Genomic DNA, 18,297 nt, shown 5'->3' on the forward strand with positions numbered 1-18,297 from the left:
TGATCGTGGACATCTACAAACTGCATGCTATCGCTAGTTTGCTGTGAATTTACGCTCCATGCAGGTTAATTAATATTTTTACAGTCAAGACGGAATCGAATGGCAGCCGGCAAAGTGGTCACGAGTCTGCAGTCTACATTTTGTAGGCGGTAAACCATCGGCGGATCCAGCTTTTCCCTAATATGCTCCTGTTCTTCCATTGACCTACCACAAAACTGCACGCATGTTTTTACGCATAGACGAATGACTACATATGAGTACCCTAGTGCAAACTGACAAATTGACAGTACATAAAAAGAGGTATCAGTCAGTTGGGTGCAATTCAGGAAAAAGATACGCTGCATGCTAAGTATCACAGTTCATAAAGGCGAACAGTAAGGAAGGAGCCCTGGAAGCATGGCACAATGCATCAGGGACTGCGTGAATTTTAGCATTTACTCCACCACTACTGCTTTGGTCCCTTGACAGCTCTGCGCATAAAAGTGAAGACGCGCCACGCTTGTGTTGCGCTACGTGATGGCTTAGATGCCATGTGCAAAGCTGGCACCTAACGTTAATGTTATAGTAACCGTGTGCTAAGAAATATTGGCGTAATGTTACGGTTTCAGTTGCTACACAGCCAGATACGTGTCGAGTCCGTTTAGCAGGTACAGATGACGCTTCATGGGGCCAGGCCGAGGCGGAAACAGAAAATCAGAAACAGCAGGCTTCACCTCTATTACTCAAGCACTCAAGCCGCCCAAGCAACTTTCACAAACAACTAAACTGCAGCACAGAAAGCTTTGCACAACTGCTGCGGCATCATTAATTGCAGCACCGTTTGGAGATTGTACGTTTTGCTTGCACCTATCGCACTCAGTTGTCAGATGCCTTTAAGATCACGTTACACCACATGTTAGACGCAAGTGTCATCGTTTACTCAGTAATAAGCAGAAAAAATGAGAATGCAACTAACCTTGATGGTGACTGCGTGTGCCTCCAGGTTTACATTGGCCTGTGGCACGCATTGCCCTTTCAAAACATTCAGTCGCAAGTCCGCGCTTTCTTCTGTCACGTTGAAAACATGATGGCTTCAGTATAATTTATGTCCTTTCTCTTCGTTTGAGGCCCTAAAAAATACTATACTCTTGAAACCTATTCGTTTTATCACACCAGTTGCCATTGTACACATGCACTTTTATGCAATGCCGGCGTAGCAGATGGGGAGACAGCAGTTCGCAGCACGCAGGTGGAAACTGAAGTGGCCATTTGTGGCACTGGCGCACTGAATTGTGAAGTGAACCATACTGTTGTAGTTCTGTTACATAATACTGGAGGGTGCCACAGGTGACCCTTGGTTGTATATATTCTGGCGACTAATCTAATAAAGAAACTTTCGTTTGGCTGACGTTGTTGTGCTAACACATAATACTGGAGGGTGCCACAGGTGACCCTTGGTTGTATATATTCTGGCGACTAATCTAATAAAGAAACTTTCGTTTGGCTGACGTTGTTGTGCTAACTTGGGCTGAAGCCCGCTCGCCTGTGCCAGTCGTAGGTACAATAGATGGCGACAAGGGTCAACAGGATGACTTGAATAAATTTGAAGATGAACTTTTTTGGGCTTGTAGTGCAGCTCAGAAAGAGCAAAAAGGAAGGTGGAAGGGGTAATGAAAAGGAACGGAAAACAGAGTAAGCGCTAACTTCCAACTGGTGGTTTATTTCGCTACACAGAAGGCTACTTATTTATTTTATTTTATTTATTTGAACATACTGCTATCCTCACATTTGAGGCTTTTGCAGGAAGGGGGCAGGATACATAACATATTCAAGAAGACACAGATCAAGTAGGCGTGGACATAGATAAGTTTGGGTGAGCAAGGCAGTACATGTGCACTCTATATTCATTATACAAATTCTATAAAAGGAGCGGGGAAAAATAGTAGTAAACGCCATGTTGAAAGGTTTAGCACACAGAAGAACAAAGAAAGAAAATGTAAATATATTGGATGTGCAATGTGCTAGAGACAAGATTCAGCAGGTATTTATATCAGGGCAGAATACAAGACACTGAGAAGTGAATCAGAATGCCATTGTACGATGCAGTTCACCTATGTGCAGATCACAGCTACAGAGCATTGTTTGATAACTTGGCAATAAAAGTTTCGAGTGATGTGCAGGTGATAACGTCATTAGGTAACATGTTCCATTCACGGATTGCATGTGGAAGAAAGGAGTACCTGAATATGGTCGTCGTGAAATCTGTATTCTGTTAAGTGCTTCGTGTGTTTTGAGAACTACGTTTATCTGTCCGTAGTAAGTAGTCACTCGCATTGATTTTTATACTGCCATTAAGAAGGAAAAGAAACTTAAGACGAAGTAGTCGAGCTCGATTTTGTATAGCGGGAAGTTCAGCTTGCCTTAATAGTTCTGTGGGGGAGTCAAGACTGCGATACTTAATAAAAAAACTAATCTAATTGCTTTCCTTTGTACGCTCTCCAATTTTGCTCTACACTGTTTACGGAAGGGAAACAAATATACTGTTCCATAATCCAGTATAGAGCAAACTAGTGGCAGGTATGCTAAGCATTTAGTATCTATTGATGCGGATCTAAGCGAGCGTGGCGCCATCATGGCAACCTCAGTCTCAAGGTCAGCCAGAGAACACTGAATTAAAAATAAATAAAAAACCAAAAAGATGAGCCTACTTCAGCCAGCAAAATTCCTACCAGTGGCAGGAAAGCCAGCCATCCCGTGGAATCAGTGGCATAGGCTCCTTGAAAATTATCTGCTGGCCTCACAGAACAATGCCCACCCAACCGCTCGCCGCAAAGCGCTCTTGTACTGTTTGGGCGTGTAAGGGCAGCATATTTTCTATGCGTGGCCGGAAGCAGAGGTGTTGGTTTCGACAAGAAAAGAGCAATACACGGTCATGAGCAGACTGGATGACTTTGACTTCGTCATGGCAAAGCTTGAGGCTTACTTTGTTGCTACAACCAATGTCGTCATCAAGCCACAATGGTTCTGCCAGTGAGCTCAGCTGCTGGGGGAATCGGCAGATTCATTCTTCACAAGCCTTCGTGAGTTGTCTGTTACATGTGACTTCGGTACGCAGGTAGACGAATTGATTCGAGATCAACTCGTGGAAAAGATGACCCACTGCCAGCTGCAGGAGTGACCACTGCTAGAGGGCTCTACTCTGACGTTGCAATGTGCACTCAACATTGCCAGAACCATTGAGGCAATGGCACAATACTCATTGTAACTTAAAAGTATGGATGTGCATGCAATAGACCGCCATGCATCATCAGCTACGACACTGGAACGTTTGGCAGCCTTTAGAGTGGTGCCACACCAGCCACCACCCTCCTTTAGAGTTTGTTTTCGCTGCGGCTCTTCGAGGCACATAGCAAGTTCTTCAGTGTGCAGAGCCAAAACGAGGACGTGCAACAAGTGTGGTAAACTCGATCATTTCGAGTATATGTGCAGAACTAAATTAGAGGACAGGCAACCGTTGGCTATTCGAGAAGTCACGGACGAAGAGGGAATTCAAGTTGTGACAGTTGTCCACCTTGGCCTACGGCATAGAACAGGAGTACACATCAACATGCAAGCACACGCTATAACCATTTCACTCCTGGTGGGCGCTAGTTCTGCAGTTTCAATTCTGTCTGCAACTACACAAGAAGCTCAAGCTGTCTACGCCATTGCAGTCATCTTCGGCTACTCTCCAATTTTTTTACACAACCGCATCAGCATACAGGGACGTTTCGTCGCTCCGGTGGTTTTCTGCGACCACCAAGCAGACGTGCACTTTCATGTCGTACCTGAAGGAACAGACATCCTGGGGCTGGACGGCATCATTGCCCTGCATCTGCAAATTGACGTTTTACACTGATTTTGCACATTTGTTCAATGGGAAGCTGGGTCTAGCTAAAAACCTCATTTGTGTGGTCTGAGTTCGTGAAGGCATACCTCCGGTTGTTGTGGAATTGCGACGATTGCCATTGTCTGTGAGGGACCAGGTATCTGAGGAACTGAAGCGTCTTGAATGCAAAAGTACTATTGAATAGATCAATAACTTTAAGTGGGTGTTGCTGTTTGTTGTTGTGCGAAAGGCGGCTTAATACACTTATGCGTTGATTATGGGAACCTAATAAGGTGATTGTTGTTGAGAAGTTCCTGCTGCCTCACACAGAAGATCTCCTCAATAAGCTGCATGGCACAAGGTACTTTTTGAGACTGGATTTAGCTGCAGCCTATCACCAAGTTGCCTGGTGCCAAAAAAGCAGAGATTTAACAGCGTTTATTGCATACCAAGAACTGTACCGATTCAAATGTGTTTGTTTCAGTCTCACTTCAGCACCGTCGGCTTTCCAAAAAATGATTACTACTATTTTGCAAACTTGCAGAAACACCTTCTGCTACATTGATGACATAATCGTTCTTGGTAATCAGCCTGACGAACATAAAGAAAACCTCCAGGAAGTTTTGCAGGAACAGGCTGAAGGGAATTTGCAAGTGTATGTTCAGTGTGACTGAACTTTCATTCCTCAGCCATATCGTGAGTGATAAAGGTGTGTGGCCATTGCAAAGCAACATTGATGAAATGGAGAATGCATCTGCGCCGAAGGACAAGGCCACGTTACGCTCCTTCATTAGAATGACGGTCTACTGCGCTAAGTTCATTTCATGATACGCCGAGTTGATCGAGCCCCTCCATGAGTTGCTGTGAAAGAACTCGAAGTTCAAGTGGGATTAAAAACGTCAAAGTTGTTTTGACGAAGTGCAGCATTTCTTATCGGGCAGGTGCTTGTAGCTGTTTGATCCTGCCCTGGAGACAATCGTTACAACTGGTGCCTCCGCAATCGGTTTCTGAGCAGTACTACAGCAGTGGCATGGTCAAAACTTGTTTTCTGTTGCCTTCGCTTCCAGCAGACTGACAGAAACGGGAAAGAAGTACTCGACTGGCAATCTTGAAGCTTTAGCATGTGTATGGGCTTGCGAACATTGGCGTGTGTACTTATGGAGCCATCCATTTACTTGCGCAGAGACCACCAGGCCCTGGTGACTTTTGACCACTAAGAGATTGGATTGCAAACCCTTAAGAATTGCAACATGGCATGAGCGGCTGCTTGATTATATCTACACAACAGAATTTAAGAAGGCCACTGAAATAATTGTGACTGATGCACTGTCAAGACTACCTCAAGTTACATACGCGGCAAACCTGGAGCCAGAAGGGTCTGACGACGTAATACGCATCGTTTCGTAATGCATAACTCGTGAAGAATTCATTGCTGACACTTCGCAGGATCCGATGCTGCAGGACATCATCCAGTGGATCATGACATCATGGCCGTCATGTAGGGATCTGCCTCCTGGTGCAGTCTCTTTTCATAATATTCGACAGGGGCTGTTTGTCGCAGAAGGGCTTCTTCTACGTTGTGAGCGATTTGTTGTTCCCGTAGCGTTAACAGGACGCCTCCTGGAAGCAGCCTGCAAGTCGCACCTCGGTATTTTACGGATGAAAAAACAATTGCGGCGGAAGTACTCGTGTCCAGGAATGGATAGACAAGTAGAACAGCTGATTCAGTCTTGCTGATTAGTGCCCCCCTTACAGCCGGTAGAATTCCTTCCAGGGCCGTGGAAGAAAATGGGCATTGATATAGTCGAGCCATTCGCTCATGCACCTGCAGTTGCACATTTTGCAATCACGCTAATTGGCTGCTTTAGTAAATGGCCAGAAGTCTGTTTCATTGCTAGCGTCACGTCCTTCAACATTGTATCACTTTTGTGCGGTGTATTCAGCAGGGAAGGCTACCCGGAAGAACTTGTGAGTGACCTTGGGCCTCAATTCACATCAGCTGAGTTTAAACGACACCTACAAGACAGAGGCATCAACATGCCTTTTCGGTCGTCTACCATCCCCAAGCCAATGGACAGATTGAACAATTTAACCGGGTGCTAAAAGATTGCATCCAAGTGTGCTTGCAGGAAAGGTGGTCCTTAACCCTTTCAGACGCCACTTTATCCCGTTGATTGAAAACTTGCTTTCACATCTCTCGCATCTTCTGAATCATAGAAAATGTACAGCTACAGAAAAGATGAAGAATTTTTAAATGTTTGGCGAGTTCTGTCAAGTTTACAAAATTTCGACTCCATGCGAAAACTTGTTACAAGAACATCAAATATGAGAACATACACTATCATGTGTTTTTAAGAGCTTGAAAAGCACTTATCCAGCCACTTGAAAATTATGGCTGGTGCATGACATTGTGCAAAACAATGAAAGAAGTGAACGCGCTACATACAACGTACTGACACAGAGTAAAAACACTCAACCATCTACCTTCCCACTCATTTTGCTAAAACATTCTGCACATTATTCAAAATTGCAGCACAGTTCCGATAATAAGTGTTTCAAAATGTGTGAAACACATTTTAAATACCATTGCTTTCATCTGTGCTCTTGCTATTGATGCACTGTGCTACTGTGCACAATATTGTAGACAGTGTCTCAAAGGGTTAAGGGATGTCATCCCGGAGTACCTTGGTGTATACTGGGGCACCCCACATGCGACAGCAGGTGAAAAACTTGCTGTGCTGCTGCATGGTCGTCATCCAAGAATGAAGCTGGATTTGGCCGTCATAGCTCCTGGTGCTCGGTCCTTCCAGAGGCCAGACATGGAGCTGCAAAGGCTGTGTTGTGGAGTGCCCGAACGTCAGCAGGCAAGCAAGCAGTTACACGGATAGGTGGCGAGTCGCCAAACGTGCGGTACTTTGACTGGGCCAGCATGTACGGGTCAGGTTACCAGGGCATATTCCCAAAGGCGCTGTAAGATATTCACAACCCTTGACTATAGTTAGGCAGCGGCACCAAGACACCTACAAACTGGAAGATGTCCACACGTGGAATCGTGAACAGTTAGTGCCGTATCCTGTGGCGCATGATATGCAGTCTCTTCCTGCTGCCATCGCAAGCTTTCAGTTTTGCAATACACAAGGCTTCTCGGAGCCACCACAGATAACAGGACCGTCAAGAACAGAGAACAGCACAGTTCAGACATCACCAACAAGAAGCGAACCGCCAGCAGCTCTGCACCGTTCAACACGAGACAAAAGTCCACCTGCGTGGTCAGCAGATTATCAAATGAAATTGTTATGGTCATTTTGTAACTTAATTGACTCATCAATCACGGCTTATTTCTAGATGGGGGGATGTTGTAGTTATGTTACATAATAGTGGAAGGTGCCACAGGTGACCCTTGGTTATATATATTACTCCCACTAATTGAATAAAGCAACTTTCGTTTGGCTGACGTTGTTATGCTAACTTGGACTGAAGGCTGCCCCGCATGTGCCAGCTGGAGATACAACACATACCAAGAGTGGAAAGAGGCAATAGTCACAGGACACAGTATGTATTCCTTAATTATACACGCATGCACCCGCCCTCTCCTGTCACAGTACGAGCGCTGATACGCCTAATAATTGTACTGGCAGGCCTTCAGAACTATTTTGGACATGCCTGTTACGATTTGAGCCCTTGGGGGCAGTAAAATACATTCCTTCATTTTTTTGGACTGCTTGATCTTTGGGACGTTTTCGCGCCTCCAAGGGAGTCCAAAAAAATGGACGTTGAGTGTAATGCCACATAGCAATGTAACGCTTGTATCTTTTTGTATCTTACATGAATAAGTACTCAATATCCCAGAGTCTAGTTTCAATTTATCTTGTGTGAAAAAATATTCCAAGAGCCAGGGGAACTCATACTTCAATGTGTTGTTATCAGTGGCCTTACTCAACAATAAAATATAACAGAAACATAGACGTTTTGCTACCTATGCGAGTGGCATCGTCAGTACGTAAATGGCAACAAATGAGGAAATACATCCTATTTATGTATGATACTTCTGTAAACATCTGGCAGGGAGCCACAGTTAGAATTGCATGCAGATTGATTGTGACGAATAAACCATGATTCCACAAATTTTCTTGGGCCCCATCGGTGTTCCCGTGCTAACGTGGCTACATTATCAAAATCGAACATGTGTCCTTTTGTTAAACAATGATCCACCAGTTCCGTCTTTGCACGTGTGGCATGGGTGGCTTTCGTAGCATCCCTTAAGTGTTCCTTGAGTCGAGTGCAATGTCGCCGCCCCGTCTCGCCAATTTAGCTGGCACCACAGTCCGAGCAGTCAACCTTGTAGACAACACCACTTTGTTCGTCCGGAGCTGTGCGGTCCTTTGGCGTCGGGAACATGTTTGCCAATGTGTACGAGGGTTTGAACACAGTTCAAACACCCAAAGGCGATAAAGCCCTGCGCACTGTGTCTGATACACTGCGGACATACGGAATGCACACAAAGGAAGCCGGTCTTTCGGCCTTGCTCTCGCGAGGTCTCTGCATGCGGCGTCGCGTATCGTTGACGAATTGCTGAAGGTAACTTTGTTTATGCAAAAGAGTGGCAACATTAGTTAATTCTTGCTCCCTCAATGTTTGCATTGACGACAGTGCATCGCAATGAGACAGGAGCGTATGTACCACGGCATGTTTGTGTTATGTAGGATGGTGAGAGTCAAAACTCGGCATACTTCCGCTATCGCAAGATTTGTGATATATGGTTGTCTCCACTGAACCTCCTTTGCTCCGACGTACCAGTACATCTAGAAAGGCTAGACTGCCATTATTTTCCGTCTGACATGTAAATTGAATGGCATGATGGATGGCATTAAGTGCCTCATGCATGGCATGCAGGTTATTCTTTTCGACAATGACAAAAGCGCCATCTGCATAGCGACAGTACATTTTGACAGGGAAGGGCAAAAACATCATCACAGCTGTTTCCACATGTTGCATTAACAAATCAGCCACGATTACAGGAACAGGACTGCCCATCGGGACGCCTTCTATCTGGTGATATATGGCTCGGACCGTTCAGCAGAAGTGGAGTTACTGGCAAACGTCCCCTATGCAGTGCTGCTGCTTTTTCTTCAATGACTTACACTGCGAAGACTACGGCGGAGTTGGGTGTGCCCACAATGCTCTGCCTACTGAACGTCACCGTTCATTTGACTTTGAATGCTCACGTAGATGACACTACTACCAGTTTTGGCACCTATGACGTGCCAAATGTGGTTGTCCTTGGCAAGCTGCAGTGCACTCAGTCAGTGGACTTGTCGCAGCTACACGCAACTGTAGTGCATGTGTGCAGTGTTTTCTTTGCGCACAACAGGGCTTGAGCGCATGCTCATGCTCATAGGCTCCAGTCTGGTCATGCTACTTGGTACAGACCGGCTTTGTTCTGCACCAGCTTGACCGACTGATAGTAGCCACATATAACTTGCGCATTTTGAAGTACTATCAGTACCTGGTTCGAGGCTAGTTGAGTGTTCAAAACTAGTCGAAATTAACAAGACCTGACAGCTACGACACCGATAAGCAGGGTGGCTAAAGTTTACTTCCTACGTGGGCTACCGCGGCCAAGCGTGAGCAGACAATAGTTGGCTTCTGCCGGAAGCCTAGCATGATGCTCTTTGGCCACACCTAGCCCTTGCGCCATCAAACATCAAATATTCATTCATTCATTCATTCATTCATTCATTCATTCATTCATTCATTCATTCATTCTTCCAGAAGTATGCAACTATTAATGAAATTCAAAAGCAGTTTTTTGCTTAATTCAGCTTGCTTATTAATCTGCGTCTGTAAAGACCACATAACAGTAGGAAAAAGCGCACTAATCCAAACACCCTGCTTGATTGATGTCAGCTATTGGCCAATAGCAGCCGTGTATGGGAATCTGCTATATTACGAAATAAAGTGCCCAGAAAAAAGTGAGGAGCACGCTTCTGTTGAAAAGAGAGCATTTGAAAAAAGGTGACTTCGTGCTCTGCTTGTGAGCTCCACACTCCACACAATTGCAAAATTTGGCTGAGATGTTCACAGCAGCGTATGGTATCCACGGACTGCGTTTTTTTCATGAAGCCGGAGGGGTGATTCAGGACCCCTTTAACATCGCACAAGTAGGTTGAGCTGGGTCTTTCAATGTATCCTCTGCAGCCTTTCGTACATTTATCTTTACTAACAACCACTTTTCAAAATTTTCATTGCTCGTTTTCTTGTGAGACATCAGCAACGACACTTAAACTCTGTAGATTTGTGCACTGGAGTGAAGGGCAGCGTTGTAATGAAAATAACACCCTGCACACAAGATTGTGGTTACTCAATGCCGTAGTGCAGTGGTTCTCAAATGGGGGTCTGCTAAGCCATTTTTGGAGTCCACGAAACTGATGCCCGATTTTTTTTTTCTTTTGTGGGTGTAGCTACTGCAAGCCTTTAGGCATTCTGGTAGGCAATTGCAGAAATGTCTCCCCTTGATTAAGTTAAATTCTGGGGTTTTATGTGCCAAAACCATTATATGATTATGATTATATATTGCTACATCCATATTGCATGTTTCTTTTGGACAATGCGCACGGGCACTGTAACAAAGAAGATGAACTGCTTCCGAGTCTCGAGCTGTCAGCTGAACTGGCCAGCGCTGCCGTTGTTTTTGTAAATGCAATTTGTAAATAGTCTTTAGTGTTCAATCCATCGTTCGTGTAACATTTTGGTGGAGGTTGGCGTTCCCCGCCTTCCCCACGGAACTCCGCAGCGTCCATCTTTCCACCATGGCTCCCAGTGACACCTCGTCTGCATCTACACCTGCGGCTCCAACAACAACTTACGTCACATTTATCAATCCCCGCGACCCTGGCATATTCTCTGGACAAGCTAATGTTGGCGTTGAGGACTGGCTCAGCATGTATGAGCGTGTTAGCCAGAACAACCTCTGGGACCCTACTATAATGCTCGGAAATGTAATATTCTACTTGGGCTTGGAACACCGCATGTCTGGTTCCGGACTCCTGAGGACAAGCTGTCTAGCTGGGATGCATTCAAGGACAAACGTCGCAACCTTTTTGGAAACCCGACTGGTAGCCAACTGGCTGCAAGAAGAGAGCTTGCTATCAGAGTGCAGTATTCCACTGAATCATATGTCTCGTATATACCAAACGTTTATGTGGGAAAGTAAACGAGAAAATGGCCGTGGTTGACAAAGTAGATCACGTCCTCAAAGGGATCGCAGACAGCGGCTTCAACTTGTCAATCTACAACAGTGTTTCCACAATTGACATCATTGTCAAGGAATGCCACCGCTTCAAGCTGGCCAAAAGCTGCTGCGTCATTTCACAGTTATCCCATCCCCCAAACACGGCTGTGACATCATCCTCTGTCGACCTTACCACTACACCCCCCTTCAATGAGAATGTGATGCGCATCATTTGCCGCGAGCTTGAGGCTGCAAGTCCAGCCCCGATCATCCACGTCCACTTGACCATGCCACTGACCTATCAGCACCAGTGATCTCCCTCATCCAGGTAGTTGTGTGGCTAGAATTTGCCAACCTTGCTTTTACTGCTGCCTGCCCTGTCTGCCAACCTGACGTCAGACTGATGCCGATAGCTGTGCCTCGCAACAACCTGTATTGTCCTCTCAGATTTCGCAACCCTACTGAGTGGAGAACTCCTGATGAAAAGCCGATCTGTTTCCGTTGCCACTGAAGTGTTCCTGATCGTGTGCACAGCGTTTTGGTTGCAGAAGACAGACAAGCACTCGTCTACTCGTTTCGTTCGGCAAGCACGCATGTTTTTAGTATTTCGAAACACACGACGATAAGAAGCCCGGAGGGAGCACCTGCACTGTGCCTGGTGGGTTGCGTGGGATTCCTTTCATGTTGCATCAGCCAAAAAGGCGGTTGCCAGGTTTTACTGAATAAAACAAACAAACAAACAAATGCACACACACACACATAATTTAGAAATTCAGTGCTTCCCGTACACCTAAAGAATGTACAAATGCGGCAGGAAAAACCACAACAAGCTATCAACAAGAAGGAAGGGGATTAACCGAGGGGCCCTTCGCATGCGAAGGTTGTGGGTTCGGTCCCCACCTGCGGCAAGTTGTTTTTTCATCCATTTTCACTTCCATTAATTTATCGTTTCTTTATTTTTATTTATTAAGCACAAGTAATTTCTCCTATGTTGTCCTTGGTGTCAGTGTTTGTTGACTTCTTATGACATGACTAATAAAAAAATCAGCAGGCCCCTCAGTTAATCCCCTTCCTTCTCGTTTATTGCATAACAAGGGTCTCGAATCCGGCAACATTGATGCCTTCAGGTGGCATGTGTGGGTTTATTGACCAGTCGCCTTCACCCGAAGAAATCACGTTCTCGTGACGCCTGCGGCAGAAAAGATGTTCCATGTCTGCCGCCAAGGTCTGTGAGTGGTGGCACTGGCTAACACTCCCAGGGTTCTACCAGGAAACATAAATAGCCGACAAAGTGGATGGGGAAACGGTGCCGCGGTAGCTCATTTGGTAGAGCATTGTAATAAGCTATTAGCAAGTTCCGTACGTACATGCATAACCTCAGCGACAACCATGACTGCCAATCCCGGAGGCCTTGTGTTGCACCATTATTTTTCCTCTTGCCAGTAATGACTCCAAGCTGCAGCGAGAGGTGGCACTGCAGTAGACTGGCGTGCTCCAGCACCTCTGGCAGTCATCGCAAAAAGAGGCACGTTTTTGCCGCCGGGTGACACACTACCCTATTCCAGTTCACCATATCGTATGTGTCCTACCTCTGATGTTCCTGTAGAAGACACTCGTCCCGCTCACTTGCCATCACCTCAGTGCCTCTGTCCGTGTCACCCCAGGCACACTGGTATTCATCGCCAACCATTTATAGACCTTCCCGGATGGAAAACTATACCATGCAGCTTCTGGGTGTGGCCACACTACATACATTTTCATCATGTTGAAATACTCCATTGACGCGCCCAACTAACCAGAACTTGCACTGTGTCCGCGTCTTGCCATTGTCTTTCGTCCCTTTTCATGCGCTAAAAAACCTCAGTTATGCAATACCAACACGCCTTAACCTATGCTCTTTCAAGTTAACGAGAACTTACTTGATGTTCACGTCGACGGTGTCCGTTCGACAGCGTTGATTGATACTGGAGCCCAGCGGCGCCACCGGAGATAGTTGTTTGAAACGCGTATTCAGTTTGTGTTCAAGTTTCGCCTCACGCTATTGGCCTATGCCAATCGCATGAAGCGAAACCAAACAGAAACTGAATGCGCGTTTCTAAAAACGATTGCGCCCCAGGTGTTCATAATGAGTGCTAACGTCCGTTGTTGATTGAAGAAGGTTCTCATGCCTGGTACTACATAAGCCGCAAGCTTCGCCGATGGCAGCACTGTTGCCGTCACTGGAATGTGTACTGGCTGTATAAGGATCGCCGTTTGCCATGTTCCAGTTCTTTTTATAGTGTTGACCAATTGCCCTCATGACCTTATCCTCGGACTAAACTTTTTTACGGCGCATTCTGCTCTGATTGACTGTTCTGCTGGTTCCTTTTGCCTCGAACTTCCTCTTCTCCCACATGTCCGTGATGAACTCTCAAACAACTTGAGTACGACCACGTTCATCCACCTGCTGCCTAAAGCTTTGACTTCCATCAATTTGCGATCATCTTTCCCTGTGCATGAAGGTAATTATGTTGTCACACCTGTTCCTTATGTACTTTTGATGCGCAACATCAGTGTGCCCCACTGTCGTAATCGTTGCCGATAACCAGACAAGCCGTCCCGTCATCAACTTTGGCCTGACAAAGCAAGTTCTGCCCCAAGAAAAATTGTTGCCAAACTGTGCGCTATAGCAGATAACCGTGTCAAAACTTTTTCAGTAAACATCTGCTCCAATTCTTTAGCATGTCCGCAGGATGCAATTTGCCTCGACGTGACATTTAGTCCCATGATTGCTGCAGACCTGTTGCCTGAACAAGCAGCAGCTCTATGCCGCCTTTTGGTTTCCTGCTGCGACATCTTCGACCTTAATGATCGACAATTGGATCAGACTTGTTAAGCATCACATAAATACTGGTGATGCTAGTCCCATATTGAGTTTCTACATCAGAGCATAAGGTTATTCAAGGTGAAGTGAACAAGATGCTTGCAAAAAGGCATTGCTGAACCCGCGTCGAGCCCTTGAGCATCGCCTGTTGTGCTTGTTAAAAAGGAAGATGGCACCTGACGTTTTTGCGTAGATTATAGTCACCTTCGTCCTGCAGTGGACATAGAACGGGCTGATGATGATGATAGTCATCTAAATTAGGTTACCAAAAGGACGTCTACCACTTGCTGCGCAGTGACACCCTCGATTGTCTTTATGGTGCCAACTACTTTTCATCAGTCTCATTATTGGCAGATTTCTGTGGACGAAGAGGGTCAAGAGAAGACCGCATTCATCACCCCCTGATGGCTTATATCAATTCAAAGTTATGCCGTTCGGCCTATACAACGCTGCAGCAACACTTGAATGTACAATGGACTCTTTGCTTCAAAGGTTCATATGGTCAACATACCTTTCCTACCTAGACAATGTTCTCGTATTTTCCCCTACATTTGAGACACACCCAGAGCGCTTATCAGCTATTCTTCAAGTCTTCCGCAAGGCTGGGCTCCAATTGGATTCACAGAAGTGCCACATCGGTTGCCGGCAGATTATACAGTGCTGGGCCACCTTGTCGAAGCTTCTGGTATTCAACCAGATCCGGAAAAGGTTTGTGCTCTCACGTCTTTTCCTGTACCTCAGTGTCAAAGTTGTCTGAAGTTTTGTAGGACTATGCTCCTACTTCTGACAATTCGTGAAAGATTCTGCAGCCACTGCCGGACCGCTTACTGATCTTCTGAAGAAAGATGCGCTGTTTATGTGGGGTGCAGCTCAAGCTGCCACATTTGCTCACCTCACCCTCATTCTTGCCATGTCACCTATACTGGCCCACTTTGACCTGTCCTCTTCTGTAGCTACAAAAATTCGTACTGACGCCTCTGGTACCAGTGCTTGTGTTACACGTTTGCGTAACGATATCATTACTCCGGGTTATTAATTATGACCACCTGGGTTTCTTTAACACGGGTGATTTTGCATTTTGCCCCCATAGAAATGCAGCCGCCGTGGCCGGGATTCGATTCCCCAACCTCGGGCTTAGCAACGCAACACCAAAGCCACTACGCCACCATGGCGGGTACGTTTCTCCTTCTCCATGAGATGGCTGTAAAGCTTTTGTTGCAATTTTCTATGACATATGCATGAGCATTAGAGATTGGTCACTCGGGAGCGAGTGGGATCTTTGAGCCGCTCTTTTTAAAGAGCGAGTGAGCCATTGTTCAGTAAAAGTGATGGTTGGTTTTATTGGAGAGGGGAAGGCGGTTCTCTCGTTCAGTGGGCTGTGCCGAACTGTTCTGTCAGAGCCAGGTCTTCTGCTGGGTGCGACTTTCGCGCCATCTATTAGCGGTGCGAGAAAGCAACTGCCCTCCCGCCTTTCCTTGCAAGAGTCGCAACCACTCCCTTGCCTTCATCTTAGAGATGGGTCGCTCAGGAGCAGGCCGAATCTTTTGAGCCACTCATTTTAAAGAACGAGTGAGCCATGGTTCTTCTTCTTCTTCTTCGTGATTTGGGAGAGGGAAAATACGCTCAGTTCTGCAGCCCATATGGGAGCACGGCGCAGCGTAATGGGGAATGGGGGCTGGGAAAGAAAGATGAGAGGATAGAGGGGGAAAGGGAGAGTAGGTTTCAGGCAGCAGACGTCAGCATCATCCAGGGGCGATGGCCGGCGCTCGGGCAGAGGCCGTGCAAGGCCGAAGTCTATTGGCGATCTAGGAGCCCGTTTGTGTACACATATTCAAGCAGGCTTGCCAGTGCTGGGAGGTGGTAGCGGGCCGGGAAGAGCAGGTGTGTCTCTAAGGCAGCCGGGAGTCCATACCGTCGGTAGGTGGCAGTGACTGGAGCGCGCTCCTGGGCTAATGCAGGACAGGTGCAGAGTAGGTGCTCGAGAGTCTCGGCGTCACCGCACCTTCTGCAGGCCGGCGAGGCGATGCGTCCCTTGGCATGGAGCCTAGCTGCCGTCCACACGGAGCCCATGCACAGACGAAGGAGTGTGGAACGGTCCCATCGCGAGAGGCCGTTTTCAGGGAGGAGTTTTGGGGCGTGATTGGTAGCTACCCTGCTATCCGGATGGCTGGATGTGAGCAGCTGTTTGAGTCTCTGCCTGGAGAAGTCCGATGCTGCGACTGCTCTGGTGAGTGGAATGGTCGAGTGGTGGGCGGCCTTAGCAAGGACATCCACCTCCTCGTTTCCAGCAATCCCTACGTGGGAAGGCAGCCAGTGGAAGGAGATGGCTACCCCCACTGCAGAGAGGGCCAAGATTTTTGCGCTCAGGAGGGTCTCAGTGACTCCGTGTCGATGGTGATCGGAGTGTGCCTGGAGAGCCGGTCGCGAGTCACTTAGCACCGCCACTGGTTTTGTCGGGGGGTCCTCAGCCAGGAGGTCTGCAGCCAGGTGGAGTCCCGCCAGCTCAGCTGCTGTGGAGCTCGTGCGAAAAGGAAGTCGGCACTGCCTGCTCCTGCCCTCAGATGGGATGGTACATGCCGCCGCTGCGGAGCCATTGGAGAGCACGGAGCCATCCGTGTACACGAGCAGCCTGTCGTCCAGCTCTTCCAGGAGTTTGCCAGTAGCTGCCTGTTGTAGTGCTGCTGCTGGCGTCCGGCGCTTTGATGCTCCATTCAGGGATAGGTGCACCTCTGGAGACTTCTCGTGTGGCGGAGGTGTGACCATGGGCACTGGTCGTTGTACAATCAGCTCCTCGTAGAGCTGACAGAGGCCCCCCATGCGAGATAGTGGCTGGCTCCGCAGTCGGCAGAGCAGAGCCCCACCATCTGGAGCATGGTGCAGACGGTCAATGTGCCCAAGGGCACGTTGGAGCATGTGCAGCGACAGTGGCCATTCGCCAGCCTCAGCCAGTGTGGCAGCAATTCGAGAGTGCTTGGGGAGACCTAGGATGCTCCTAACTGCACTCCTGTGCAGTCTCTCGAGTTGTTGCTTCCTGGCTGGAGATAGTTGAACCAGCGGCAGGGCATATAGCAGGATGGATGTGGCTGCCGCTTGGTTCATCCGCAGCGCCCACTTGACGGTGCAGCCCCGACCACGCTGCTGCATCTTGCTCACTGCCCCCTGGACTCTTCGGACTTTGGAGGTGACAGCCTTGACAGCAGGAATCCAGGAGAGCCGATGATCAATGGTTAGGCCTAAATACGTGACCTGCCGCTTCCATGGGACGGTGGTGTTTGCAATGCGCAGCTGTTTCACGTAGAGGCGTGCGGAGGCTAGCGGGTGTACAAGTAGTGCCTCTGTCTTTGCCGGGGACACGGAGAGGCCAATGCCACCTAGGAAGGAGATGACCGCTTCTAATGCCCTCTGTAGAGAGCCCCGGATGGCAGCGATGCCTCTCCTGGGTCCTCGTATCCACAGCGCCACATCATCTGCGTAGATAGCGCAGCAGACTGGGTAGCGGCTGTCAGCCGGTAGTGCTGCTGTGAGTCCTGCCAGTGCCAGGTTGAAGAGGAAAGAGCTCAGCACTGATCCCTGCGGGACACCGGAGGTGATGTCTCTGGGATCGCTGAGCACCTTGCCTACCCGTACACGAAAACTCCGGCCCACCAGGAAGGCAGAGATGAAGCCCCGGAGACATCTGGTGACGCCTAAGCAGTCCAGTGCAGCCTCGATCACCTCGTGCGGCAGCCGGTCAAAGGCACTCTGGACGTCCAGGAGCAGCAGCATGGCGACGTCCCCACTGCCCCTGGCATCCTCCAGGGTAGCCACCACATCTGCGATGGAGTCCGCCGTTGAGCGCTTTTGCCTGAAGCCAGATTGCTGTTCTGCAAAGTACTTCTGCTGGGCAGCTGTCCATTCGAGCCGTGATAGGGCCATCTTCTCCATCAGCTTGCATGCTGCAGAGGTAAGGGAGACTGGCCTGTAGGAGGAGAGCGAAGTCGCAGGCTTCCGTCGCTTCAGCATAGGCACGACCACAGCCGTCAGCCAGCTCTCAGGCAGGACCCCGGTGCTCCAGTAGGAGTTGAACTGCTCCAGGAGTCGTACCCGTTGTGGCTCTGCAAGGTTACGCAGCATCTGACAGGTTATCCCGTCGGCTCCTGGAGCACTCTGCCGTCGTGTGAGAGCTAGCGCCGACTCGAGCTTGTGCATGCGGAGAGGCTCGCTGCATAGGGTGGAGATCTGTGCTGCCACCCACTCTGGATGGTGGCAGGGAGGGAGGCAGCGTCTTGTGGTGACCGTCGAGGGCAGGATCTGCGGGACTGGAGACCTCTCAGCAAACCGGTCGGCTAGGCGCTCGACCAGGGCCCGCTCGCTGAT

The 18,297-nt window shown here is 48.2% G+C and overlaps 1 protein-coding gene across 5 annotated transcripts in view; it reads left to right on the forward strand.

Moving 5' to 3' along the window:
* LOC142571356 (mitochondrial outer membrane protein SLC25A46-like) overlaps positions 1–18,297 on the forward strand; it is a 61,114-nt gene that overhangs the window by 38,278 nt on the left and 4,539 nt on the right. Inside the window, exon 9 of one of the 5 annotated variants that reach the window (XM_075679633.1) lies at positions 15,032–15,115. The exons of 3 other annotated variants lie outside the window; for them this stretch is intronic. In XM_075679633.1, the coding sequence (XP_075535748.1) occupies positions 15,032–15,115 (84 nt within the window). Of the gene's footprint in view, positions 1–84; positions 1,488–15,031; positions 15,116–18,297 lie in introns of those variants that run through there. One more of the 5 variants, XM_075679636.1, reaches the window with a different exon arrangement.

This window comes from Dermacentor variabilis, chromosome 2 (assembly GCF_050947875.1).
Source record: "Dermacentor variabilis isolate Ectoservices chromosome 2, ASM5094787v1, whole genome shotgun sequence".
Taxonomy (NCBI): Eukaryota; Metazoa; Arthropoda; class Arachnida; order Ixodida; family Ixodidae; genus Dermacentor; species Dermacentor variabilis.